Source organism: Betta splendens, chromosome 2 (genome assembly GCF_900634795.4).
Source record: "Betta splendens chromosome 2, fBetSpl5.4, whole genome shotgun sequence".
In the NCBI taxonomy this organism is placed as follows: domain Eukaryota; kingdom Metazoa; phylum Chordata; class Actinopteri; order Anabantiformes; family Osphronemidae; genus Betta; species Betta splendens.
The window spans coordinates 22,010,865-22,038,727 of NC_040882.2; the positions used below are offsets into that span (position 1 = coordinate 22,010,865).

The 27,863-nt window shown below is 51.2% G+C and overlaps 1 protein-coding gene across 2 annotated transcripts; it reads left to right on the forward strand.

Moving 5' to 3' along the window:
- Positions 1 to 80: 80 nt before the first annotated feature.
- Positions 81 to 26,971, forward strand: chd3 (chromodomain helicase DNA binding protein 3). 2 transcript variants are annotated; one of them, XM_055514710.1, is made up of 40 exons: positions 81 to 630; positions 2,834 to 2,961; positions 3,044 to 3,232; positions 3,300 to 3,427; positions 4,574 to 4,812; positions 5,096 to 5,235; positions 5,319 to 5,448; positions 6,182 to 6,357; positions 7,348 to 7,611; positions 7,722 to 7,925; positions 8,016 to 8,239; positions 8,328 to 8,459; positions 8,541 to 8,643; positions 8,723 to 8,914; positions 8,989 to 9,189; positions 9,269 to 9,406; positions 9,636 to 9,757; positions 9,991 to 10,164; positions 10,253 to 10,394; positions 10,585 to 10,716; positions 10,952 to 11,069; positions 11,539 to 11,663; positions 11,740 to 11,971; positions 12,055 to 12,239; positions 12,639 to 12,816; positions 12,895 to 12,981; positions 13,283 to 13,368; positions 13,759 to 13,892; positions 13,963 to 14,107; positions 14,749 to 14,911; positions 15,055 to 15,212; positions 15,371 to 15,581; positions 15,743 to 15,859; positions 15,924 to 16,070; positions 16,468 to 16,576; positions 17,207 to 17,339; positions 18,220 to 18,415; positions 19,088 to 19,251; positions 19,490 to 19,616; positions 22,938 to 26,971. In XM_055514710.1, the coding sequence occupies exons 1-40, from the start codon at positions 468 to 470 to the stop codon at positions 23,195 to 23,197; spliced, it is 6,396 nt and encodes a 2,131-aa protein (XP_055370685.1). In that variant the 5' UTR covers positions 81 to 467; the 3' UTR covers positions 23,198 to 26,971. The 2 variants fall into 2 exon arrangements, with proteins under 2 accessions (XP_055370685.1, XP_029030908.1); XM_029175075.3 differs by having other exon boundaries at positions 83 to 630; positions 15,948 to 16,070.
- Positions 26,972 to 27,863: the final 892 nt, after the last annotated feature.

Sequence of the window (27,863 nt, forward strand, 5' to 3'; positions counted from 1 at the left end):
GAGAGAGCGCGCGCGAGAGAGAGAGAGAGAGAGAGGGCGCGCGAGAGAGAGTGAGGGAGAAGAGAAAAGAGAGGGAGGGGGGCAGAAAAGAAACAAACAAGTAACAATGTAACTTACATGCAGTCACACACCCCTTTTTCTTGTAACAATGTGTACGTTTTTAAGGAGGGAGGGGGCGCGCGCAGGGAGAACGAGAGACGGAGAGAGATAGAGAAAGGAGGAGGGGGGTGCGTTCTGAAATAATATAGTCAGCCATTTTTTATGTAAGGGGATTTTTTCTTATTGGGGGGGTTGTTAAAAAATAAATATAAGAGGGCGGCCATCTTTGTTGCTCTGCCTAGTGTAAAATATTCCAAAACGCCCCCCACTTTTTTCTGTGCCGATTTGAATATTAAATAAATATCAAATAATCGGGCAAGAATACGCGTTTTTTATAACACAAGGACGGATCCAATGACAGGAATATAATGTCCTCTCCTCTCCGGTCTTGTGAGGAAGACGAGGGCATGGTGGTTAATTCCGAGGGAGGAGATTTTGATGAAGAAGACGACGACGGAGACCTAGACGAGAACGCAAGCGACATAAACTCGCCGGCGGCGCCTCGGGAAACTGCAACACCAGCCGCGCCAGGTACAGTAAAAAAGAAAACTGGCGGACAAGTCGGGAGCGCGCACACGGAATAAAGAACGCCCGATAGTGGCGCAAAAAATGTTGGGACTCGGGGGAGCCTCGTGAGAAGTAGCCGAAAGCAGCAGCCTGCGCCCCGTCCTGCAGGTCCGGTGCGGTTACAGTAGAGCCCAGCGAAGGCTCGGGTGCGCGCGTGCACTAAATAGAAACATACTTCTCACCGCTGCCCTTTTCAAACGGAGGCATGTTTCGACACATATAGTCCCGTTGTGGGACTTGCGTGGGACTCTGGGTGCCACGGGTGGACGGGTTGTGGGAGTGAGAAGAGGGAAATAAAAGACGAGTGCGCGCTTTGACAACACAAACTCCTGCTCGGATTCCGAAAAAATGCCGCAAATTCGCCCCTCGCGGGTCCCTACTCTCCCCCACATGTGCTGTTTTTTCTCCACTTCCTCGTCACCTCCAGCGCATCCCAACAAAGTTTCCACGCTAACTTGTCGCGGCTTGGCTTTTGCGTCGCGTGACCCCTTCTTGTCCATGTCGCCCGTGGTTTGTCCCCAGAAATCCCCCTTGACAGGTCGCAGACGCGCGTGGCATGTAAATGAGGCGGGTGCGCAGGGCAATAAGGTCGCCCTGAAGGGTAGGGAAGCTCGCAGCAACGCGCCTCGGCGAAAACATGGAGTCCATAGCCGCAGGCTATACATATATATGACAGCCGTGCGGAGTCCAGACGGCGCAGATAAGGCGAATAAAGGAGGCCTGGTGAGAGTGAGACACAGACATGCCCCCTGCCCTATGGCAGGCACTACAGGTCAAAAGACGACCCCCCGCTGCGGGCGGCTCGCTCCCGCCTAGCTCCCCCCGGTAGCCTAGCATGCCTGCTCACTAATGAGCCCGCCGCTATATTGGTTCAATCAGTCGAGTGTTTACAGTGTCCTGCGTGAGTGCGCGAGCGCCGCAGCGGCGCCCGCTCCTCGCCGCGGACACGCACGGGCTCGCGTCGACCCGCCCGTGATTGAGCGAGGCGCGTGTGACATTCTGGAAGTTTCTGTGACAGCAGTGGACGTGAAGGGCGCAGGGAAGTGGAGGCTGGTTAACCTCCGTTCGCATCAGCAGTAGCGCTGGTTTTTAACCTCAGGGCGAACTTTACGCGTGATAACCAGAAGTTGAAAGCGTCGGTTTTGCACGCCACGCGTTTAAAACCACGGCGCAGATGCTGCAAATTAGAAGCGTGACACTGGTGGCGCTAAATGAAGCGGCCGTGTGCTCTCCCGGTTCATTATTAGCGGATTAATGTGCAGCTTTGCGCCGACACTCGGCTGTCGAGCCGCCGCCTCTCCGCTCCGCTCCGCGCCAGACAGATAAATGAGTGTCTGGCTTCCTGTCGAGGGCTTTAACCCCCTCCCGACCCCGAGCGGCGGTCACGGCGGCGGTCTCGACGTGGGAGTCGCGGGAGCGGTTCCAGTTCAACGCGGCCTCTGAATCACCGAGCCCCGCGTGCGCGCTGCTGCCGCCCCCGGCGTGTGTTTGGCGGCTGCACGCTGCGGGAAACAGGCCCGGTGTGGGAGTGAGGAAGAGGAGGAGGTGGTGGTGGGGGGTGCTGTTGCTGCTGCTGCTGCTGCTGCTGCTGCTGCTGGAGAGCGGGGAGCGCGCACCAACAAAGGCAGGCACATAATAAAATGTAACCTGTGAAACCTGCTGGTCGCTTGGCGCAAACCGCAGCCGCGTGTTACAGTAGCTGCGTTTTAGCCGCAGACGAGGCTGCAGCTGCAGCAACGTGTCGTTGTTGTTTCCCTGCGTGCAGGTTAAATAGCTTTTCTAATAGTTGGAATATTACTCAGCTGATAATTGTCTTGACATTTTCATATGATTTGCATCTTGAAAGACGATTTTTAGATTCACTGTGGACGAGACTGCTGTACTGTACAAACAAGGCCCTATTCGTGTTCCCTAAAATTAAAGGTTGTTAAAATAAAACATGAATTAAAACGTTATGTAAACACATCAGAAAGTGTTTGTTTACAAACATGCTGACATAAACCAATTATTCTGTTGCTGTGGAACCACAGTCATCAGCTGTCAAATCCACTTAATGCCACTCTGACAAACTCATTTGCCATGTGTCACAACCGAGAGGAGGTCAAAGGTCGCGGATTAGCCGGTCTGTTATCGTTCCTCTGGTAATGATAGCTGTTCTTCTTCGCAGACGAAGAGGCCGAGATCTCAGACAGAGATGTTCCATGTCGGAAGAAGGGACGGCCGAAAAAAAAGAAGGACGCAAAGAAGAAAGACAAAGAGGGGAAACCCACAAAAGTGAAAAAACGCAAGAAGATTGTAAGTTTATTTAACTCTGACTCTGTGGAGTTAGCGCCTTCACAGTTTCTCAGCATGTTCCCCCCTCTTGCCTCCCGTTCAGGACAGTGACGTAGACAGAGACTCGGAAAGAGAGCGGGACTACGGCGACAACTCGGACAGCGTAGCCAGCGACTATGGAGCTGGGGAGAAGAAGAAGAAGAAGAAGCACAAAGAAAGGAAAGAGAAGAAGACCAAGAGGAAGAAAAAGGACGATGGCGACCGAGACAGCAGCCAGGAGGAAACCACCAAGGTAACGGCGGCATGCGTTTCAGGTCGTCCGCGACGAGGCTGTTTCTCACTTTGGATGTGTCCCTCAGCAACCGATGGAGCAGAAGACGTCCATGCAGCTGGCCAAGGACTGGGGTCTGGAGGACGTTGACCATACCTTCACAGAGGAAGACTACAGGGAACTCACCAACTACAAAGCCTTCAGCCAGTTTATGAGGTCCGGTGCTTCTCCTTTGTTTTCATGGTCACAGACGCTGGGTTTACGTTGGTTGTGTTGTTTTTAAGCAACATTTAGCTTGTTTAGTTATTCACAGTCACTCCTGTCCTGCTGCTCGGGGGTGTCACCCTCCGACTTCACATTGCTTCCTGTCAATACTGTGAGAGATGGATCTGGTCGTAGCCTGATTTATCCTCTACCTCAGAGGTAGTGACTTTCCTCTCATTCTGAAACTCGTTTAACAGAACCATGAGCGATCCCAGCGAGTTAGAGGCCACTGTAACCAGTGTTTTTCCAGAAGCTCCGTTTTCCCAGTCTGCACTAACTCGTCAGTTTTTTCTGCTCTATCGGTCTCTGGTGACACGCTGTCATTTAGACGCGTGTGTATGTTGCACCGTGATTTGTTTAGTGTATTCAACAACTCACGTGTGTGTGTGTGAAACCTTTCAAAAATGATAAGGAATTCATGATTGTTCATGTTTTGCTTCTGCTTGGGTTTAAATTGATCAGATTAGTGTTTGTGACCTGCTTTGTAGACGCGGGTAATGCAACGCTAATAACATGTGACAGCCCCATGCCCAGAGTGGCTCTGCTTTGCAGCTCTGCTGACAGCAGCTGCTGTTCGCGGAGCAGCGTCCTGACGTCTAATCCAGTTTCAGCGTCGAACGTGACAATAAGGGATGCGATACCAGACAGAAGCAGGAAGCAGCTCCCACCAGCAGCAAGTGGCCTCTGATTTCGCCTTCTCCGTCTCACGGACCAGTCACTCTCCTCTCTGGTAGCACTGTTTATGGCGCCGGCGGTGACGCTCCCGGCAGCACATTAACACAGGTGTCACTGAGCACGAGGCCTGTCTTTCTCCGCCTGCTGTGTCTGAATCGTATCGGCTCGTCGTCATCTGCAGGCAGCACTTCTCAAAGTGTGTGTCAGTGGCAGCCTGAGCCTCAGGTATCTGACTCGCGCCTGCTTTGACTCCAGCCTGATGTCGTCCTCAATACTCATACATGTCTATGATGGGCAGCTGTCACCTTTTAGATTGAAACATTGAAATAGCTGATTCATCACTTAGAATTGAACCACTCCTGCAACTAATTAACTACATTTAAACAGATCAGATGAACCCGTGCCACATTCTTCTCCTCCCAGGCCGATGATCGCCAAGAAGAACCCCAAGATCCCCATGTCCAAGATGATGACCATCCTGGGAGCCAAGTGGAGGGAGTTCAGCTCCAACAACCCCTTCAAGGGGAACGCCGCCGCCGTCGCAGCAGCTGCCGCCGCCGCCGCCATCGCCGTCGCCGAGCAGGTGTCTGCGGCGACGGCGTCCCCCGAGCCGCCGCCTCAGCCGCCACCCATCAGGAAGGCCAAGACGAAAGAGGGCAAAGGTCAGGGGTCAGATCTGTGCGCGTAGACTTCCCTCCGCTGTAGTTGTGAAGCAAAGGATTTCCTTCTAGTCACCAGGAAAACATAAATATAGTTAAATATAGTTTAACATAGTTAAAACAGAAAAGTAGTGCAGTTTTATCGCCACAGGTCAGTAATAGTGTTGTGAGCAGCTGCTGTTTGCTGATACTGTGATTAAATGGCTAAAATAAGAAGCCATATTGGATGTTAGTTGGTCACAAGCACCTTGCTACAAGGTGTTGTCATGTGATTGGATCCGTCCAGGTCCAGGCTACAAGAAACGCAGTAAAAGTCCCCGAGTGTCGGACAAGAAGAAGGCGGCAGCGTTGGCCAAGGCCAAGAAGATGGCGCCCATTCGTATTAAACTATCACCCATAAGTGCCAAGAGGAAGAAGAGCTGCTCTGTGAGTACGAAGGGAGCGACCGGCACACCAGCAGTGCCCTGAGAACCTTTCACCCGTTCACCGCTTTCCCTCTCCCCCGCCAGAGCGACGACATGGACGAGGACGAGTCTGAGCAGGAGGACTCCAGCGTTCACAGCTCCTCGGTCCGCTCCGACAGCTCCGGCCGCGTCAAGAAGAACAAGCGAGGGCGTCCTTCCAAGAAGAAGAAGAAGAGTGAGTAGACGAGGTGCTGCTGTAACGCCACATCTGTCCCTCTCCACATCAGAGACCCTCTCAAACAACACAAAGCGGGTATTTTTGCACACTTGATTTGATTCACCTCCAGCGTCTTTGTTGTCTCCGTCCCTCAGGTTCTCTCACCACACACAAATGTTCACCAGTTGAGTCGCTTTTGATGCTTTTTCACGAGACGTGCATGGGGGATGAGGTTTGCAGCTTTTCGGGACGCAGACCCCCTGGTTTCTGTCGGAGCAGCCCCTCGGGTTTCGTTTGTCACTTCCTGCGTCGGTGCCAGACACCAGAATTTAATTTGTATAACCCGGCCAGGGCTGGATTAGGAGGAGGGAGCGCTCCGATGATGCTGTGCGTCCACAAAAAGACTTTCAGCTGCGTTTCTTAACTGCTCCGCATATGTCTGATGGATTATGCCTATAAAGTCCTGTTTTAATTAGACCAGCTGTCCACACAGGCAGCGTCGACTCGTCCTCTTTAATGTATGCAGCCATGAGCCAAAGAATTACACAAACAAAACTTTGTCTCCAGATGTGGAAAATCCTTTGTGGACGAGAAGACTAATAATATTAGTATTATTTGTTGTGGCTGTTGTTTCTGGGATTCTTCCTTTTTATGACCCTTTTAAACAAGATTACAGCTGCGAACAAAAATGTATGGAAACGTCACATGGATTCTGACTGGCAGCAACGGCGTCATTCCCTCCTCTCTCCAGTCGCAGGTGACGACGAAGGCGACGGCTACGAGACGGATCACCAGGACTACTGCGAGGTGTGCCAGCAGGGGGGCGAGATCATCCTGTGCGACACCTGTCCCCGGGCCTATCACCTCGTCTGCCTGGAGCCGGAGCTGGACAAGGCCCCCGAGGGCAAGTGGAGCTGCCCGCACTGCGTGAGTACACGCGCCGGCGCCGTCTCCGATCTCCCTGCGCGTCATCTCGCTGCAGGCCTGAGGGAGGAGCGGTTGCAAGGGGTTGATTATGATCTGCTGGAAGGAAAGGTGAACGGTGGGCGCGTTAGACGACCTAATCTTTACACAACACGTTGTCTATTTTACGGCTTAACCTGTGAGTCCTGGGGTTCAAGCAGTGATGGAAGGTGTCTGATTCCACACACAGTGGATTTTGTGTCTAGTGGCCGGTTTTGCAGGATTAGTAACAGTAAAACCAGCAGTTAAATGAACAGAGCCTTGAGCTGTCTTCATCCCTGGATGCTTCACTGTCAGGTGACGAGCACGAGGCTGATTCTGTTCATCATCACAGCTGAGTGATGCAGAGGTTTGACTGAATTGTACATACTGTAGTTCTGTTTACTAGTGAGAAATAATCTCCTACGCAGAAGCCAGCGAGAAACTCCAACATTCTGTGGGCCCGACTCATCGTCTCGGGTCTGTGTGTTGCACGTGAATCACATTTGTGAAATGGGCTCCCTGAAGCTTAATTATCAGTGTTTCCAACCTTTAATTCTGCACAGCAAAGCAGAGGCATTCAGAGCTCGCTTCACTCCGCACCTTCAGTGTGTCAGCGCGCTGATTCAGCAAACCAGCCAGTGTCAGTTTCAAAATGTGACTGCGGATGCTGATTAACTCCAACGCTGGATGCTCGTGCTTTGTTTCTGATGACACTTGGACCTTGACTAATACTGTAATACCTATGAATGCTCATTAACATTTTTTACATGATGATGACACCTCTAATCTGCTGTAGAGGGTTTCACAAGGACAGACCACTCTGTCTTTTTCTAAACATGAGACCATGACCTTTCTGTATCAAGCTGCGTCCGGGTTCTCCTCCAGATGATAAATCTGTGCTTTCCTTCATGTGACTTATAGTTTATTGATTTTCAGAACCTTTGAGTGTGTGTCTGGGCTTCATCCTTCCAGGAAAAAGAGGGAATCCAGTGGGAGGCGAAAGACGAAGACTTCGAAGACTTCGAGGAGGACAGTGAGGACAGGGTGATCTCAGAGGTGGGGATCCACACGGGGGCGGAGGAGGAGGATGACGACCACATGGAGTTCTGCCGGGTGTGCAAGGACGGAGGGGAGCTGTTGTGCTGCGACACGTGCACTTCCTCCTACCACATCCACTGTCTGAACCCCCCGCTGCCGGAGATCCCCAACGGAGAGTGGCTGTGTCCACGGTGCACGGTTAGTGTGTGTCTGCACGCTCCATGCAGTTAATGCCCTGACAATGTATTAATATTAACCTCAAAATCCAGTGGCTTACGAATTTAAATGTATGTTTTGATATGAACAAGTGTCCGCCAATGAAAGGACGCGTCCAGAGGATCCTCCACTGGCGATGGGGAGAACCGCCGCCTCCCATTCCTGTGCCGCCGGCCCCTGACGCTCCACCCGACGCCCCCCCACCGCCGCCCATGAAGGGCCGAGCGGAGAGGGAGTTCTTCGTGAAGTTCGCTGGGCAGTCGTACTGGCACTGCACCTGGATCACCGAGCTGCAGGTGAGTGGAGGCACCGGTCTTTAAGAAAAAAAAACTGCTTCTAAGTTTCCCATCGATGTGAACATAAACCTCGACCGTCTCTGCCTCCAGCTGGAGATCTTCCACTCTGTGATGTACAGAAACTACCAGAGGAAGACGGACATGGACGAGCCTCCCAGTCTGGATTACGGCTCGGGCGCAGAGGACGAGAACGGAGTGGGAAAGAGTGAGAAGAGGAGGGCCAAGGACCCCCAGTACGCCATCCTGGAGGACAAGTACTACAGATACGGCATCAAGCCTGAGTGGATGATGATCCACAGAATCATCAACCACAGGTAACGGAGCCTCTTTAAGCAAGCTAGGGTTCTCATGACATCAAAACGGGATGTTTTGATTGATTTATCTGATGGATTTATTCGTCAGTCTCGATAAGAAAGGGATTTATCACTATCTGGTCAAATGGAGAGACCTGACCTACGACCAGTGCACCTGGGAGCGAGACGACCTGCAGATCCCCGACTTTGCAATTTACAAGACCAACTATTGGAGACACAGGTGGGAGAGCAGGGGGCGTGCGGCTTTCTCCTCAGGCTGCGTTCTCAACAATGCGATGACTGTGGTCGCTTCCTGTAACAGAGACGCCATAATGAAGGAGGATCCAGACAAACCGAGGAGGATGAAGAGCAGGAACCTGGAGGGTGACGAAGAGGAGTCTCCTGCTGCCTCCCCGGTCACTGACGTGAGCAGACTGTAGCTTTGGTTTCACTGTTTTCAAGCTGGACTCCAGCACTTTATCCTTTGCTTTCTTTGATTTTCAGCCTACGATAAAATACGAGGAGCAGCCAGACTTTGTCACGTCGACGGGCGGCACGCTGCATCTGTACCAGCTGGAGGGCCTCAACTGGCTGCGCTTTTCGTGGGCTCAGGGCACAGACACCATCCTGGCGGATGAGATGGGGCTGGGGAAGACCATCCAGACCATCGTCTTCCTCTACTCGCTGTTCAAGGAGGTACTGTCACCGTCAGCGCCTGCTGTTCGCTCTGATGGAGGCGCCGTGCGGATCATCTCCTCTCTGTTGCTCAGGGTCACACTAAGGGTCCGTTCCTGGTCAGCGCGCCGCTCTCCACCATCATCAACTGGGAGAGGGAGTTCGAAATGTGGGCGCCCGACTTTTACGTGGTGACGTACACGGGGGACAAGGACAGTAGAGCCATCATACGGGAGAACGAGTTCTCCTTCGATGACACGGCCGTCAAAGGAGGGAAGAAGGCCTTTAAACTGAGGGTGAGGATGTCACTCTGGGAAACACTGGGACATCGCATCCCATGACAAACACTGTCTACACTCACCTCTCTCCTTGCAGAGGGAGGCTCCCATCAAATTCCACGTGCTGCTCACCTCCTACGAGTTGGTGACCATTGACCAGACAGCGCTCAAGTCCATCGACTGGGCCTGCCTGGTGGTGGACGAGGCTCACCGCCTTAAGAACAACCAGTCCAAGGTACAGAAGCTGTGGAGTGTGTCAGCGGCTCGGGACTCGGCTATTAAAACAAATTCACAAATTCAACAAAGAGCATTTGTTCTGTAGTCAGGCAGGAAATGAAAGGGGCCCCAGGAAGAAGTCTGTTATTTATTGTCTGTGATAAATAAAGACAAATTATTATCATATGATTGTTGTTGACTTGTTAAAAGGTTTCTAAAATAAAACGTCTCCTTGTCTCTTCGTGCAGTTTTTCAGGCGTCTGAACGACTATAAGATTGACCACAAGCTGCTGCTGACAGGAACTCCTCTACAAAACAACCTGGAGGAGCTGTTTCACCTGCTCAACTTCCTGACACCCAATCGCTTCAAGTAGGAGTTCCCACACACACACACACACACACACACACACACACACACACATACACACACACACACACACACACACACACACACACACACACACACACACACACACACACACACACACACACACACACACAGAAGTCTGGAAAATATATAAAAATGTTTTATTACCAGTGCAGTGCAGATTTATCTCCCAAAGACAGGTTTGAGCTGCACTCACCCAGTCTCTCCCTCTGTAGTAATTTGGAGGGTTTCCTGGAAGAGTTCGCCGACATCTCGAAGGAGGACCAGATCAAGAAGCTCCACGACCTGCTGGGGCCCCACATGCTGCGACGGCTGAAGGCCGACGTCTTCAAGAACATGCCTGCCAAGACCGAGCTGATTGTGCGAGTGGAGCTGAGCCCCATGCAGAAGTACGAGGCCGTGGGGGGTTGACGCTTGATCGTAATCATTGTTTTCCATCAGTAGTTATTATTCATCACGTCATGTTTTTTACATCAGGAAATACTACAAGCTGATTCTGACCAAGAACTTTGAGGCCTTGAACTCGAAAGGTGGAGGAAACCAGGTGTCCCTGCTCAACATCATGATGGACCTAAAGAAGTGCTGCAACCACCCCTACCTCTTCCCTGTGGCCTCCATGGTGAGAAGACATGTTTATCAGTTAGTTGATTTACCATCGACTTGGTTAAACAGAAAGTTTAAAACCATTTACATTAAATCACCCATAAATTGCACAACAGTGCCCCCTCGTGGCCATGTCAGGCAGTTCACGTCTACCCCTTTATGTGATATTACTTATGTCACATCATTCGCCATCTTCTTATTTGAAGGAGGCCCAAAAAACCCCCAGCGGTGCGTACGAAGGCTCGGCCCTCACCAAGGCTTCTGGGAAACTCATGCTACTGCAGAAGATGCTGAGGAAACTAAAAGACCAGGGGCATCGAGTCCTGGTCTTCTCTCAGGTAAACGCAGGCAGCAGGAGTAAGCGCAGGCCATTGAGCACACACACACACACACACACACACACACACACACACACACACACACACACACACACACACACACACACACACACACACACACACTCACAGAACCCCCACACATGGTAAATTAGGCCCGTGACACCTGCAGGAGGCTCAGGAGCAGGCTGTGATAGCAGCTGTGCAGTACACGCACATCTCTCTGCTCTGTCCGTAGATGACTAAAATGCTGGATTTGTTGGAGGACTTCCTGGACTTTGAAGGTTATAAGTATGAGAGAATAGACGGCGGCATCACAGGAGCCCTGAGACAAGAGGCCATCGACCGCTTCAACGGTGAGATTCTCCATCGTTAAAAATGTTAAATGTATAGATTCCACATTACAACACACCAGCAGCTTTATGGGTTTTAAGAGTTCAGCTCAGTGGTTGGAATGAGTGACTGTAGAAAACGTAGGATTATGTTCTTTGTCATATAAGTTGTAATACTGTGTGAAATTATACATCGTAAAGTCAACTAAACTTTGAGGTTGGATCCTTCCACTACGCAAAGTTTGTTCAGGGCAGTGCTGAGATACTGTGGGACCACCACCAATAACAACACTTATGGCTCATGAGAGCTCGGACGAATACTAAAAAATTATGATGATAGTGTTTTAAACAAATCTAATAATAAATGTTACAACTTGAAAAGATTTAAAGCTTTTAATAGAGGAAAGAGGCTTCACTGAAATCATTTAAACACCAAAACTGTAGAAGAAGTCATTTATGTTAACTAGTCTTTTTTCTTCGGTTTTGCTTCCAGCTCCTGGTGCTTGTCAGTTCTGTTTCTTGCTCTCCACCAGAGCCGGAGGTTTGGGGATTAACTTGGCCACGGCCGACACCGTCATCATCTTCGACTCTGACTGGAACCCTCACAACGACATACAGGTAACGTGCAGTCGTGGTATAAACCTGGAAGGGAAGCTGCTCCACAGCCACGCTCCAACGCCTGCCTCCCGTTCAGGCGTTCAGTCGAGCCCACCGGATCGGCCAGGCCAACAAGGTGATGATCTACCGCTTCGTGACGCGAGCCAGCGTGGAGGAGCGGATCACCCAGGTGGCCAAGAGGAAGATGATGCTGACGCACCTGGTGGTGCGGCCGGGCCTGGGCTCCAAGGCGGGCTCCATGACCAAGCAGGAGCTGGACGACATCCTCAAGTTCGGAACAGAGGAGCTTTTCAAGGACGAGGGAGAAGGTGACGCCACGCGTGATCTGGTGAAGCTCAGCAAAGCGCCTGCCTCTAAGTTTAACTTTACATTGTTATTTCCCATGTGACAGGTATGAAGAACAATTCAGGGGATAAAGTTGAGGACGAAGGAAACGTGATCCACTACGACAGCACGGCCATCGAGAGGCTGCTGGACCGAAGCCAGGACGCCACCGACGACACAGACGTCCAGAACATGAACGAGTACCTCAGCTCCTTTAAAGTGGCCCAGTACATGGTCCGGGAGGAGGATAAGGTGAGGCGGAACACCTGCGTGTGTGTGTGTGAAGGCAGGCTGACAGGAAGTGATGAGTCAGCAGACGCCGATTTGGAGAAACGTAGCAGGTTTAAAGTCATTATTAAGAATATGAATGAATAACATTTAAAGGCGTGTCATTATCAGTAGCAGTTTAGAGCCCGAGGGTGGAAACGTCTGGAATGTGTTGGTGTGTGATTTAATCAAAAGCAAGTCAAGTATTGTTGGACCTCATTCTTTTAATCTTTGTAGGATGTTTTGGCAGAGTAATAAAAGCTGCACAAATGTTATAGTAAAAACTGACCTCTCAATCCGCTACTGATCGGTTTGAACGGCAGCGTTCATGCGTGCGTGACCAGCACACAGCTCTAACGCGCCTGTGCTTACTTGTTGCTGGAGATCGAGGAGATCGAGAGGGAGATCATCAAACAGGAGGAGAACGTGGATCCAGACTATTGGGAGAAGCTGCTGCGGCATCATTACGAGCAGCAGCAGGAGGACCTGGCCAGCAAACTGGGCAAAGGCAAGAGGAACCGCAAGCCGGTCAACTACAACGACGCGGCGCAGGAGGACCAAGGTGTGTGTGTGTGTGTGTGTGTGTGTGTGTGTGTGTGTGTGTGTGTGGTTATTTGATTTCTGCCGTGCGCTGTTGCAGAGTGGCACGCCGACATTTCAGACAACCAGTCCGAGTACTCGGTGGGATCCGAGGAGGAGGACGAGGACTTTGACGACCGGCCCGAAGGTGAGGAGACATCAAAACGAAATACAGACGTGAACAATGAAGGACGCACACACACTCAGGTCTGCGTTGAATTACAGTTTGAAACTGATTTACAGCTACCTGGCACAGACAAATGAGTCAAACTGCCAAAAATGCGAACCACCATCCACCTCCAACTAGAGTCAGTTAAATGGAAACGCTCCGAGGTTTCGGTTCTCCTTGGACGTGCAACTGTAAATATTGCTGAAATCCTGCAAAATGCAAGAAACCTGAAACATCTTATTAACATCCCTCTGTTTAATCCCTCTGCGTGTGTCTGCAGGCCGGAGGCAGTCGCGTCGCCAGCTGCGGAACGAGAAGGATAAACCTCTGCCTCCGCTCCTCGCCAGAGTCGGAGGCAACCTTGAGGTCTGTGCGTCGCCCCGGAGCCGGCCGCGCTTTTACTTTGGCACTCGTGCCGCGATATCGCTGGAACCTGTCAGCCTTCATTCAAAGTGAAAATACCCCGTTAGGTGTTTTTCTAACAATCCGAGAGTCTCAAAACGGAGATGGCAGCAGAGCTATTACATCCCTGAGCTCATTTATCATCCCAATAACGGTGGGGGCGATTGTTCCATTGTTCCACTCTTCAGCACAGATTCAGTTTATTTTACAATAATTAGACTCCAAGGCTCTTTTCAAAAGGCCTCTGGGTGTTTAACAAACGCACCCGCGTCTCACCTCGACTGCTTTACAGTACGTTGCTCTTCATGCGGGGTCTTCACTGACCATCGTAATAAGACTTATTCCTGCTGACAGGTGCTGGGCTTTAACACGCGCCAGCGGAAGGCCTTCCTGAACGCGGTGATGCGCTGGGGGATGCCGTCTCAGGACGCGTTCTCCTCCCAGTGGCTGGTCAGAGACCTCCGCGGCAAGACGGAGAAGGAATTCAAGTAAGTAGAACTCGAACTGGGCCTCGCTCCCAGCGCAGCCTCCTCACAGCCTCCTCTCCTCCTTTGCCAGAGCCTACGTGTCCCTCTTCATGCGCCACCTGTGCGAGCCGGTGGCGGACGGCGCCGAGACCTTTGCGGACGGCGTTCCCAGGGAGGGCTTGTGTCGGCAGCCGGTCCTCACCCGCATCGGCGTCATGTCTCTGGTCAAGAAGAAGGTCAGGCACGAGCCGCCCCCCCCCTCCCCTAGGTCCTCACACATGAAAAAGCGAAGTCGGCCGCATGCAGTAATGAATCTAGTAGCTACTAGTAGGAGCTACTGGGCTTCGTCTAGCAGCGGCTCAGGCTGTTGCTCCCCTGCAAAGTGAGCACGTCGCTGTAGGGTGAACGTGCCGCATTGTTTCCTGAAACGTCTTTGCATGAAAGTAAATCGACAGAAGCGGAACTCGGCCCCTGACAGGCACAAGGGTAATGATGGAACCTGAATGCGTTTAGTGTCTGTAGCCGGGGTGTGATTTCATTAAATTAGAATTGCACCAAGACACTGTTGCCTTTAAGTCCTAAATTATACGTTTGGCATCGGAATGATTGGCTAATCAAGAGATGAATCATGACATCTTGACAGCAGAATTCTAATTGCTCTATATTCAGTTTGCCAGTTTATTTTAGTTTATCCAAATGTCTTCCATCCAGTTGTCAGTCCTTCTTGTTTAAACCTGCAGACATCCCGATCTGCTGTCTGTGCCGAAGGGAATGTGCGATGCAAAAAAGGCATGTGGGTGGTGAGCTTAAATAAGGTGTTATAAGGTGAAGTGGATGCGTGCCAACTATTTTGATTGCCGAGGCGTTTTGTGCTCAGATCCAGGAGTTCGAGCACATCAACGGGCGCTGGAGTCTCCCAGAGCTCAAGCCTGAGGTCAGCCTAGACAAAACCTCCTCCAGGGCCTCCTCTCCGGCAGTGAAGACCGCCACCCCCACCCCCGACGCCAGCTACAACAACACCCCGTGCACCTCCAAGCCAGGTAGCCAGACGCCACGCGCTGCCCCGATGCGGCGCGCGATGCGGCGCGGGGGCCAGCAGGGGGCGCCGCACGCCGCGCCGAAGGGCGGCGCCGGCGTTCTTGTGCGCGTACGCGCGTGTTGCTGATGTGTTTACTCTCTGCAGCGACCCCTGCTCCAGCAGATGCGCTGGAAAAGAGTGGAAAAGAGGCCGAGAAGGACGAGGACAAAGAGGAAGGTGAGGCCCCGTCGGAGAAAGAGAAAGTGAAGGAGAAGGATGAGGGGAAAGAGGTGGACAACAGCAAGACTGGAGACCCTGAAGAGGTGGGACGGTGTCCTCGAAACACAAGAAACTGTACAGCTAACACTGCTATCATCTGGTTTTCATTGGCTGGTTTGCACTTGCATCTCTGCAAACCTTTCGATGGTAAAGCCGCCGCGCTGGCTAACGTATTGCTACCACATTGTGCTGCTCGCCATAGGTTTCCTCCTCCGCGAAGCACGCGTCCCGAAGTGCGTCTCCCGGCCAAAAGTCCGAATGCAAAGATGAGAGCCGCCTGAAAGATGAGGAGAAGAAAGAAGGCAGTGACGCGGCGTCTGCCGTAACGGAGGAAAAAAAGGCACAGGAGGAGAACAAAGAGGAGACGAAGCAAACATCAAAGCAGGACTCGGAGGTCAAGGAGGAGAAATCAGGTGAAAACAAAAACAGAAACGAAAGAAACTCCATCAGTCCGTGAGTCGGTTCAATGGAAACTGACATGCAGCGACAGATGAATCAGGTTTGAGTGGAGCGACGCAGCCGGTCTGAGCCAGAGCTAACTTTGATGTGTGTTTGCTTTGTTTTTCTACTGCAGAAGCAGAAAAGGCTGAGGAGGACAAGGAGAAAGGCAAAGACAAGCGTGAAGACACGCAAACGGCGGCAGAAGCGCCCGACGCCAGGGAGAAAAGCGACGGGGCGGAGGTGAAGAAAGGTGCGTCTCACCGTCTGCGGTGGCGCGGTGCCCGTGATAACAACAGCTGCTCACTAAATAAAAGGCTTCCTGTGTTTCTCAAAAACAGAGGAGGTCAAAGGGGAAAAGGACGCTGGGAAAGAAGTGGTGCTGAGGGAGGTGCACAGGGCCGGGAAGCCTCCGATGGAGCGGCCGCGCTTCATGTTCAACATTGCAGATGGCGGCTTCACTGGTCAGTGCTGGTCGACCCGCATGTGGCTGTGAACGCGATACTCGTATAAGCTAAACAGAAGCCTCTGTGTCGTCAGTACAGGAAAAGCCCCCAAATAGACGATAAGGAGCTATGTAAACAAACCTCAACCCCAGAACTAATTGTAGCAGACGCAAACGCAGAAGGTGAAAAGGTGAAAACGCCTCGTGGCACCGACATAAAACGAACAACAACGACAGAAAAAAACCCTTCCCTTGATTTGCACAGCATCTGCACAAAAGCAGCTCCGAGCCAAAATTATCTCAGCCTTGATCACGAACCCAGGAAGGAGCTCCGCGCCGTGGAACCACCTGCGGCTCCGCTAACGAAGCGCTCTGAGACCTGGCTGATCTGTGCCCTGTGCTCGTTCGCCCCACAGAGCTGCACACTCTCTGGCAGAACGAGGAGCGCGCCGCCATCTCCTCGGGGAAGATGAACGAAATCTGGCACCGCAGACACGACTTCTGGCTGCTAGCGGGAATCGTGATGTATCCTTGACAGCTGTTACCCGGGAAGTGACCCCGCTATGTTTGTTTTTCTATTGGCCGGCGAGAGACCAGTGTAATAAGTCGGCCGGCGCTCGGTAAACAGCAAACTGACTGCTGGAAGCTGATGCAGCGCGTCGCGTAGTTCAAGCTCTCCCCTCTATTATTGTAATTAAGGCCGCGCAGCATTCACATAAACTCTGTTTTTATTATTCGGCAGGCTCTGAAAGCAGCTCTCTGGCCCAGTGGAACAAAAGGGAGAAACCTGCTGCATGCTGAAATACCTGCACTTTTATACTTTGAAAATATTAAAATGAAATACAAGTCACCCTGAAAAACAAAGAAATGTGTTTGGCTGAGAATTAGAGGGGGAAAAACTGCAGTTATGAGTAGATCAATACCTCAAGTCTCGATCTGGGGCTGGGAGGTGATTAGCGCAACGCTGGCTAATTGTGTAGCACAAACAACCAGAAAACAGCTGGAACAGTAAAAAGTTTTAAGATTTAGATTAATCTAACTTTTCAAACCTCAAAAGCTCAAACCTACGACTCTGTCCTGAAACCAACGCCATCCGCGTTGAGCTTCACACTCACTGGCTGACTGCTGCTCTATGACCCTTGACCCCTGCGGCAGCCACGGCTACGCTCGGTGGCAGGACATCCAGAACGACCCGCAGTTCGCCATCGTCAACGAGCCGTTCAAGTCGCAGGCGAACAAAGGCAACTTCCTGGAGATGAAGAACAAGTTTCTGGCTCGGCGCTTCAAGGTGAGGCGCTCGCGTCTGCGTCTGCAGCGGAACCTTGACCTTAAGTTAGCGGAGGCTGTTTTTGTAATTCCCGAGGAACCAAGGTTTTCATTAGTTGCAGCCCTGCTCCAGCGCCCGCATGCGTTTTGCATCGTCACCTGACTTGTTTGATGGTCGGCTGACGGATGCCCCTAGACCCACATATTGGCTGGATGGTATTGCTGACTGCGGCACTTCTTAAGGCTCTCATCCTGTTTTCGAGCGGCTCATATGTTTCAGATCCTGCCTTCAAGATCCTCATTTATCACATCTCTCTGTCTGCGTTTGGCTTTGTTTCTCGTTATCTGTTGTCTGCGTTCGTGAAGCAGACGTCAGAAATACGCAAGCCAGCAAAAACGACCAGCCTCCGCTCGGTCACCATGCGTTGTAATTGGTTGTGTAAGATGAAAACCCCTCGGGTTTCCTGTGAAATTGTTGCGTTGAAGTTGCTGCGTCAACACGTTGACGCTGACGTACTGCTACAAAAGAATAAGACCAGCTGAAGTGTTGTGTTGACTCGGCCTCTGACTATCCCATTATCCTTTTATCTCATCTCATTTAATGCGTGGCATCAGCTGGACACTGAGGATGGAGGAGCTTCGTTTGTGGGGTTATTAAATATATCAACTGTGCACTGAATCATTCATCGCTTTAAAATCAGGCTTAAGGTCCAACTGTCTTATTTTATTCTGGTGAATCTAGGATGATGCAGTATTGAATGGTGAAGTATGAACTTCTGTAGAGAGCCAGTGATATCGTTGTAGTGAAGTCATCATCATTAGCAGCACCAACAGATTTCCCCTCTCTCTCTCTCTCTCTCTCTCTCTCTCTCTCCCTCTCTCTCCGACCCTCCGCCCTCCAGCTGCTGGAGCAGGCACTGGTCATAGAGGAGCAGCTGCGGCGGGCGGCCTACCTGAACATGACCCAGGACCCCAGCCACCCGGCCATGGCGCTCAACGCCCGCTTCGCCGAGGTGGAGTGCCTGGCGGAGTCGCACCAGCACCTCAGCAAGGAGTCGCTGGCGGGCAACAAGCCGGCCAACGCCGTCCTGCACAAAGGTGGGCGCCAGCTGCACAGCCAACGCCTTCAGATGCCGCTTTTAGGGTTTTTTTGTGTGTGCGCGCGGCCGATCCAGACATAAACAGAGTTAGTTAAAGTGGGTGAGACGGGCAAACAGTGCGAGACAAACAGCGGCACATCTCTCACGCCGTTGCGCAACCCCTGGCGTTTCCTGCAGCGGCGGCCGCATCTCTCCGCCCGCGGCGCTGCTCGCTGGAGCCAAGCAGATAAGCTTACACCATGTTAAGCGATAGCGCCAAACATTTCCTCACTGGTGCCTGGCAGCTCGGCCCTTGTTTACATTGCTCTGTCGAAAGCATAACTCAGCGCACTACTGTGCTTGATCTGGGCTCTTGTTCACGCGTGCAGCCGCGCCGAGGTTAATGAGCGCTCATAAACAGTTTCATCAGTCTGCAAACCAACCCAGCGAGTCTGCAGTCGCTGATTAATTCACCGAGGGATGTGATGACAGAGTGGCAGATAATCAAGGATGGGAACAGAAATGTCCTGATTTTTTTCCTAGTGAACAAGTTCCAAATTTTAAACAGACGTTAAGTGAAAGCGCAGTGAAACAACGTTGTTTGTGACTCCGATCCTGAAGCAAAGAATTTTGACGAAGGATCTCGACTGCAGGGAGTATTTGCTGACGCGTCTTGGTGTTGGCTTTCCAGTGCTGAACCAGCTGGAGGAGCTGCTGAGCGACATGAAGGCCGACGTGACGCGGCTGCCGGCCACGCTGTCGCGGGTGCCGCCCATCACCGCCCGCCTGCAGATGTCCGAGAGGAGCATCCTCAGCCGGCTGGCGAGCAAGGGCACCGAGACGCACGCGCCCCCGGTCAGCGCTCGCAAACGCACACACACACACAAACACACGCTCGTCACACGCTCAGACCTGAGTAACAGACGGCGCGTGGCCAGGAAAAACACACGGCCCGTTATCTAACCCACCACGTGGTCTTAGTCACTCCACGGATGCTTAGTCAGCAGATGTTTCGCCCGCTTACATCACTCTTTATTATCATCATCGTCATGTCTTTTTCACCCGTCCTCAGGAACAGCTCTTTGTCTTACAGCCCATCCCTCCGGGACCCTACGCCACCCCTCAGAACTATGGCGCGCCCTTCACCCCTGCTCCCCCGAGTGCCCTGCACATGGGAGGGGCCAACTACAGTCAGATGCCGCCTGGATCCTTCATATCAGGTCAGTGCGTGACGCTCGATTGACACCGACACCCTCCAGAGCTCTAAGCGGCAGCGTGGTCGCGTACCGCATCCCTCGTTGCAAACCCGTCCGATATGCGAGGATAGAGATGCAGAACATACGTCAGTGAGTTGACAGACGCCGCCCGCGATACATGAAAATGTCCATATTTGCAAAGGCGCATGTGAAAAGCTTCAATAAATCAGGAGCGCGTTTGTTTTTTTGAGGCTAAACCCGGAGCAGGTGCAGACATTTAATATTACTGTGAAACGAGTTTAGAGGGAGATTAATAGGAGGTTCAGCGTCGGCCTTCACCTTTTACTGCCAATTATCCATCTGTGAATCTGTGAGTGTGAGAGAAAAACCCACGGCTGTGCAACAATCAGCCGTAATAAAAACCTTCAGCATCAGAGCATCGCCAGTCGTCTCCTGAAGGTTAATTTACAGAGGGAGATTACCAGCCTGTTTGATCTGCTCGACACTTGGCAGAGCAGATTAAGGCAGATTTATGCAGCTTTGCTGAGGTGTTTTTGCAATAGTTGCCTCTGGCGCAGGAACTGATTTACGGCGACGTTCACTTGTTGATTGTCAGAGACCACAGCGACGGCACATGCAGTGAATAATGGGCCGCGCTGCGCTCTGTGTGTGTTCCTGAAGGAGATGTTTCGTGTCCACGTTACAGAGCAACGAGGGGAAGGTCTGAACCAAAACACACATATACACAACATTGGTTTAAAGGCATATTCCACCAGGTTTTACACATGAAGTTCAATTTACTTGTCGCCAGGATGGGTTCATGGGATGTAGCTGCACACACTGGGAGAGCGGAGAAGGGCGCTCCTGGGTTCATCTGGGCCAGATGTAGGACCCGTGTTTGAACTGCTGTACGAGTAGGACACCTCAGATCCAGCGTAGGATTTCATTTGAGTCCATGCTGAAATGTTCCAGAGCCCTTTAAAGACGCAGTGAAGCCGTGCGTTGGCCTAATCTTCAGTAATGCAGTAAATAAGCAGTGGGGATTGAAGCCAGTCAATGGCCTCGCACACATGTACATCACACATGTAAACTCTGTCCAGGACTGTTCTCCTCCAGCTACGTCTGCCTCTCCCGGGATGTTCGTTCAGGCGAAGTAGGACAAAGGAGAAGTTACTAAATCAGACCTCACACACAATCCTTAGAAATGTAAACTGAGTGTGTGATATCCAAACACACACCTCCTACTGGGGCATAACTTTCCAAACCGAGCTCTCTCTGTCGCTCAGGCTGCTGCGGTTCACGCGCCGATGCTCAACTGTGGTTTTACGTGAGCCCCCAAAACACAATTTGAACTCGTCGAGCGAGTCTCGTCTGCTGATGAAGCCAGCACAAAGTGACCGGTCACGGTTCTTTGCAGCCATATTTTAATTTTTGGAGGCTGAACACTGGCTCCAGTGGAGCAGAGGCTCTCTCTCTGACTTCAGAGGCCTGGACTCGATTGCTTGGAACTTTCACTTACGATGGACAAAACCAGTCCAAAGGTTGCTATTTAAAGATAACTGAGGAATTCCATCTTTATATGGTGATGTTTTTGTGGAAAAACATTTTTGCAAAGGAAATGAAAACAGTGTTCGGGCTTCATCGTGATTACCAACTGTGGGAATTTCAGGAGGAACTCTGTGACCTGTGATCAAGCACAACGTCGCCCAAAACCTAGCGTTTCCTAGCGTTTCCTAGCGTTTAGCGTGAGTGAAACGCTTAGATTAAACCGCGGCGGGAGTCGATAAAAAACCGTGTGCAGCAGCGTTTCTAACGTTTCTGCCAGAGGGACACCTGAAATAGACATTCCTGAAATCGCACACAAGTGTGCTCGACGACTATATTAAGGCATTTTCCTCCGCTAACATGTCCAACCTCAATACTGGACCCGGCGCTAACGGCGCATTGTGCAACAATAAAGCACAGCCTGTGCTATCAAACCTGTCTGAGGAGTGTTTTCTTTTTCCAGCATGTTTATTTTCGCTTGTGAAGTCCTGTTGTGGCTCTCATTACTTATTGAGTTAAAAGCTTTCGAATCGGAGTCATAAAAACAAGAAATCTATTTTGCTTTGGCCTCTTGTCCAACTCCCCTCGCCTGCAGTCTGTCAGAGCGCGCAGGCAGTTTGTGAATTTATTTTCTCATAATTAGTTTGGTAACAGCATATGCGCAGCAGACACGCGGGCCTCGCTGCGTGTCTGTTCGTGTTTGGAGATGTTTAGATAGCAGCGATGTGGCAGAGATAACTGGTAAAACCTGATATTCCCCGATAGCTTTGCCCTAAAACCCACGGGCCCTGAGCGCTGGGCCTGCGCCTCACTCGCTGCATCCTGGTTCCTGTAATTGTAGACTGGGACATCTGTCAGAACCATTGCGTTTCACAGAGCCAGGGCCTATCTCTGAAAATGTCATTATGCTCCGGCCGTCTGCGCCGGGCCGCGCCGAGAAAACATTCGGACTTTGTACCAAGGTATTTTGAGAGGGACAGAAACCGCGGCGGGTGTGGGGTTGTGTAAACGTCGTGTTGTGACTTGTGCGGCGGCGGAGGGCAGGGCCGAGCGCCGGCGCTTCAGAAATAGTCTCACGCGCCGCTGCTCCGCGGTCGGCTCCTCTCGCGGGGGCTTCGCGGCCGAGCCGAGCCGAGCCGAGCCGGGCCGAGCCAGGCCCGTGGTCTCCGTCGGGGTCGCGCCGATTCCCGGCCTTTTTAGCTTCCGACCGGGAGGAAGCGGAGTGAGCGGGGGACGCGCAGGAGTGAAACCAGCACACCGCTCCGAGTCCGTGACCTTCCAGCTTCTCCCCTGATGGAAGCTACACAAAACACGACCAAAGGCGCACGCTCCCGAGTGCGAGCTCCGCTCCAGACTGTAACAATGCACTGCACGCTCCAGTCAAAGATTGGTTTGTGATGTCTCATGCATGGCAGTATCTCAGCATATCTTGAATCTTGCGCAGCGTGTGGAACACCTGTTTCAGCCATCAGTGCTGCCCCGAGGAAGCCTCTCGTCTGCTCGGAAAGGAATCCCACAATCTAGACAGAGCTTCACCTTTTAGGAGGGTAGAATGTAGAGATGGAGGGGAGCACGTGGCTTGAAGCCCCCGTGTCTGCAAGCACCTGCCCTGCTGGAGTGTCCCACAATAGGACGCTGACCTGGCAGCTCTAGTAGCCCCCCCCACCCCCCACTGACCTCTGACCCCCTGCAGGGAGGGGAGTTAAAAGGGAATTCCCCGCGGGGATCGGTAAAGTGTCGCATTATCCTGCTCCCCTCTCCGAGTCTCCACTACAGTCTGCCGCTTGTCTGCCCCCACAGAAGCCGCCGCAGCAGCTGGGGCCACCGGGGGAGCCGCCGCGGGAGGCCCGACCACTGCCGGCGCTTGCCAGAAGACTAAGGAGCACGATGTGGTGCAGCGGCAGCGGGTGGTGGACCTGTGGAAGGACGGGAAGTCCGAGGGGGCCATCGGGCAGGAGCTGAGGATGCCCAAGTCCACGGTGCACAGCATCATCGTGAAGTATCGGCTCAGCAACACGGTGGAGAACCTCCCGCGCAACGGGCGACCAAAGAAACCTTGAGCCCGGAGGAGGAGGCTCATCAAAAGGGAAGATGAAAGAACACTTGGATGAAACATCCTGGAATGTAAGAAACAGAGGCCAGATGAAAACCTAAATGCGGGAGGAGGAAGCGCGAAAGGAACCAAGGACAGAGCACTTTTCACCGACGGAATGTGACAAATACAAAAGGGAGAAAGTGAAGCTCACTGGATGACTCCAAAAGAGATGAATAGCAAGACGGCAGAAAAAGGAAAGGACATGAGAAGTGAAAAGAAGTGGCAGCACTTTGATGCACAAAGGAAAACAAGCAATCAGTCACAGGGAAAGAAAGAGGGAGAGAGAGAGAGGACCTGAATACGAAGGGAGAGGTAAAAAACTGGCCCGAAGATCAAGCACTAATGATGTGAGCGGGAGGAGAAGGGGGCACGGAGACAGAAAAAACAGAGATGACCTGTCTGGAGCAAACAAATTCTCAAGCAAAGAACCACGGTACCACTGGAAAAGGCCCAAAGAGCTGCCTCTGTGAGGAAAGACGTCTGGACCCGGGGGAGCGGGAGAAAAACGCCTGTATGTTAATGCAATTACGCTTCTCCAGGAATTCAAATATGAGGGCAGAATGGAGGAAATATGCAACAAAGGGTTTTTTTTCCCGCTCAGACAGATTCTCCTGGACCTCTTTTTCTGTTTCTCCCTCCACGCAGACACAAGCTTTTCCCCACAGATCAATTCTTCATCCCCCAGTTGACTGAACAAGTCCGTCCCCTCGCTCTGACCCTGTACTCCCTCATTCCTCCACTTCTCTGCCTCGCCCGCTCTCTCTCTCTCTCACGCACACTTTATACCTCACACACACAACCTGAAAACTTGCAAAGAACTTGTTTAGGTTCACATTTCGTCTGCTGAGTCCAGCCCGATGAAACTCCAGACTCCAAATAGAAAGGGACAAACTGGACTAACATTATCTTGCAAAAGAAAAAAAAAAAAAGGACAGAGAGGAAAAAAGCGTTTTCTAATTATAAAACGCTAATTCACATGGACTCCTTGTGCCGAGCATTCCTACGTCCAACCAAGCAGAGAAGCAAGAACCATAGATATAAAAGCTGAGACGTTGCCTTTGTTCAGCACTCAGTAGCAATGTTGCCCCGACCCAGTTCTACGGGCAGGTAATACCATAAGTACTGTAATACAAAGCCTATTTAATGTTGCACCTTGTTACTTAAAGGAGAATATCACTCCTCCTCAGTAAACACATTTACTGCTCTTAGCAAAAATCTGTATTTATGAGTAGCTCTTCCCCAAAGTTTAGGACTGTAATCTGTCATGGAGAGAAAAAGAGAGACTCACTTTGAAGCCCGAGGAGACATTTTTGTTCTTCGAGGTTCTTTATTGTGACAGCGTGATGGATTCCACACTGGAAAATGTCCCCCGTTCCCCAAGAAAATAAAACACTCTGGACTCGCTCATGGTTTTTCCAGCTCGCCGCGTGTGACGTCGCGGGTGGGGAGCGGGACGGGCTCCTCCGCATCGTCCCCGGCCGGCGGGAAGGAAGCGCCGAGAGGAGGTTCCGGCTGCGGCTGGGCGGTATTTCCCTTTAAGCTGGGACGCTGCAGGAGAGTGGCAGCTGTGCGGCCTGCAATGAGGATGTGTGCGCACAGGTTGATGACTCATCACGACGTGTGTGTGAATGCGTTTTGGCACATGTTGTGCTGTGTGAATGAATCTCATACCATGATGGTGCCAATGATTGCCCAGTTTCCACTATTTCACACGATAAGCTGAACCCCTCCGGTGTTTAAGTTTTGTCTCACTAACCATTCAGACGCTAGCGTTGCCTGTGTACGAATCGTTAAAGCTGCACTGATCGAGGCGACGTGACACTAAACCCACACAATCTCGCTGCTCCGCAGCTTGTTTGTTGTTACGTTTATTTATTCCCAGTTTACTCTTTCCATTGAACCCATTTGCTTGTGTTTGAAGCTGCAGGCAGCTCGTTATCTGTAAGAAAGGTCTGGAACCCAGCGTTGGTGAAGTGAAGCCTTGATCAGAGCACGGAGCTGAAATGAAGATATGGACTCAAACAAGTTTTCTTTATCCCAGTATAGAAACATACTGGTTCTTGGTCTTAAATGTAAAACTCAGCCTTAAAACATAACGTGCAGCAACAAACCTCTTATAGGTAAAATAGAGAAACCGCGGCAACTTTATTTACAAAACTCTTTTCAAGCCTCTGTTGAAAAGACTCTAAATTCTAACAAGCCTGTGCCTTTTTGGTTCCTGAAAAGTCGACAATTCAAAGGCCTGAGGTCGGTCCTGATGAAAGGCTCTGGCATGGTCTAACCAGATAGTAGGCAGGACCTACATGGGAGAGGCGTAGGCTGACACTTTCACAGTATATTACTGTGAAATCAAATGTATCTTGGGCCGGTGTTGGTGCATAAACTGCAGCTACTAGGAGCTGAAGGGAGACTAGTGAGTGTGTGGGAGGAGGGGGGGGGGTCCTTGGACGGAGGAGTAGCACTGCAGAGGGGATTTGGCAGCGGAGGGAACTGTGCAACGTGGGGCTGCACAGAGGGAACCTGTTATCTGGTGGAAGACAAGCGCTTCATTCAATGTCTCCCGCTGTATTTCCGTGGCTGCTTTACCTTATGTGCCCCCAGGTAGAGCTCAGCTGACGCCTGGGTTTTGTGAGGCCCATACAAATGTTCAAGCAGCCTCGTGGTCTGGTGATCGCAGGAGCACTTTGAATTTGACTAAGTCGATGTATTGAATTAGATACAGTCATAGAGGTTTATCTTGCCTTTAGAGCTCAAATATATTGCTGTGATTGTTTCACAATAAAAGTCTTAGTTGAACACAATCACCACAGTGCAGGTTCTGTGTGGGGTTTAGAAAGTGATGCTTAGGTTCAAGCACTCTAATGTGTTAGATGTCCACCGTTAAAACACTGACTGGCCTTTAGTGGCGTACCGCAGGGCAGAGACGCAGGGCGTCTACATTTCTGCCTCTCCTTGTCTCTCCCTCGCCTCCATCTCCGGCCTTTGCTCCCGCATCCTTTTTCCACTGCGCCCATAACTTCTGCCCCCTTGCCCCGTCGTTACCTTGATTTGTTTTGCTCCTTATCAGATTTGGTCCGTGCTCTCGCCGCTCACACTCACTTGCTGACTCGGCCTCTTCTTTCTGCTTCTCTGCGCCCCCCCCCCCCCCCCCGGTTCCACACGCCGTCGCCGTCCCTCCAGCTCAGGCGGCCGCTTCTGGTACCTCTGATCTGCACAGGAGTGCTATGACAGTTTATCTTTCCCCGTGGCACGAGTGAGAGAGGTGCACGGTTAGTCTATTCCCGGCTTTTGTTTTGAAAGGAGGGCTAAACTTGCCGCTGCGCAGATTCATGATAGCGCGCAAATGTGGGGAGCACGTACGTGTGCTGGCCAGCTGCGCAGTTGTGTGTTGTGCTATTGCTTTTTGTGTGTGAGTGCGTGTGCACGTCTGCGTGCGTGTCTGTCTGTCTTTGTGTGTGCATGTGTTTGTGTGTGCGCACATGCATGCATGCATGCATGTGCACGTGCGTGTGTTGCATATGCATGTGTGCGTGTGCATGTGTGTGAGGGCGTGTGCACGTGTGTGTTTGTGTGTGTCCGTGCGTGTGTGTTTATACTCATTGCCGACCTCACTTTCTCCACGTTACCAGTCATGCATTCTGGGGTTTTATGATTAAACATGATACTGTATATGTAACATGATATATTGACGTACTGTAATGTATTATGCAAGTTTGCTTATTAAAAAGTTGAGAGTTAAGCTTCAGGTCTGGACTGTTTGTTTTCCTGACGATGTATGGTTTTTAATTACTGAGAAGCCATGAAGTAACGATATTTATGATTTCTCAGTTGAAGTAACACAAATAAACTTGGCTGGAGATTGTTGACAAATCCTTCATGACGAGATGAGATACGTATATTTAGCTTTCCCACAAACATTGTTGCTTTATTTTGCTGAAGAGGATGTTATTCCTTGCACAACGTTTCTTCTCTATAATGCCTACACACTTTTTCTAATAACACTCATGTTGGACCATTGTTGGATATTGTCCTTTGTTTACAAAAATAAGGATCAGTTATTTCCTTGAGCGTCAGGCGTCGTATGTCAAACAATGAATCGTGACTCACACAGAACCTTGACTCTGTCTCAGCAGGTGCTGCACTGTAGAGCAGCAGAGTCAGAGTTGCTCTTTATGCTGCAGAATCTCCCCAGTCATTCCTGTAGAGTGACACACGGGACACAACAGTAAGATGACATCTGAAGTTCAAGCAGTTGTTGTTAACACTGTCTCAGAGTTGATGTGACTCCGATGACTCGATGCCACAACACTGGACATAGTGCATCGGCTTTATGAATCCATAAATCTGTCCTGCTTGGCTCACAGCTGGTGGCCACATAAGAAAGGAACATCAGCTAACGTCCAGATGTTGGGTCTATTAGATACTCATTGGATGCAATTTTGAAAAGATGACTTAATATATTGTAAAGTGAGTGTAAATCCACTGCTCTGCTCTGTCTGCCCATCAGGACTGCACAGTCACATAAAGGACTCAGTGATGAACTTAGATTTTTATAATCAAAGGTGATGATTGAGATCTTCTATCCTAGGATTTCCTTTAGGATTTTTTAAAAATTTGGCACCAGCGTCCAT

Excerpts from the sequence above, each read along its gene's own strand:
- chd3 (XM_055514710.1), top strand. The coding sequence starts at position 468 with ATGTCCTCTCCTCTCCGGTCTTGTGAGGAAGACGAGGGCATGGTGGTT. Across the intron at positions 5,449-6,181 it reads TTCCAAGAAGAAGAAGAAGA|TCGCAGGTGACGACGAAGGC; the intron begins GTGAGTAGACGA and ends TCCTCTCTCCAG. Across the intron at positions 10,395-10,584 it reads TCTTCCCTGTGGCCTCCATG|GAGGCCCAAAAAACCCCCAG; the intron begins GTGAGAAGACAT and ends TCTTATTTGAAG.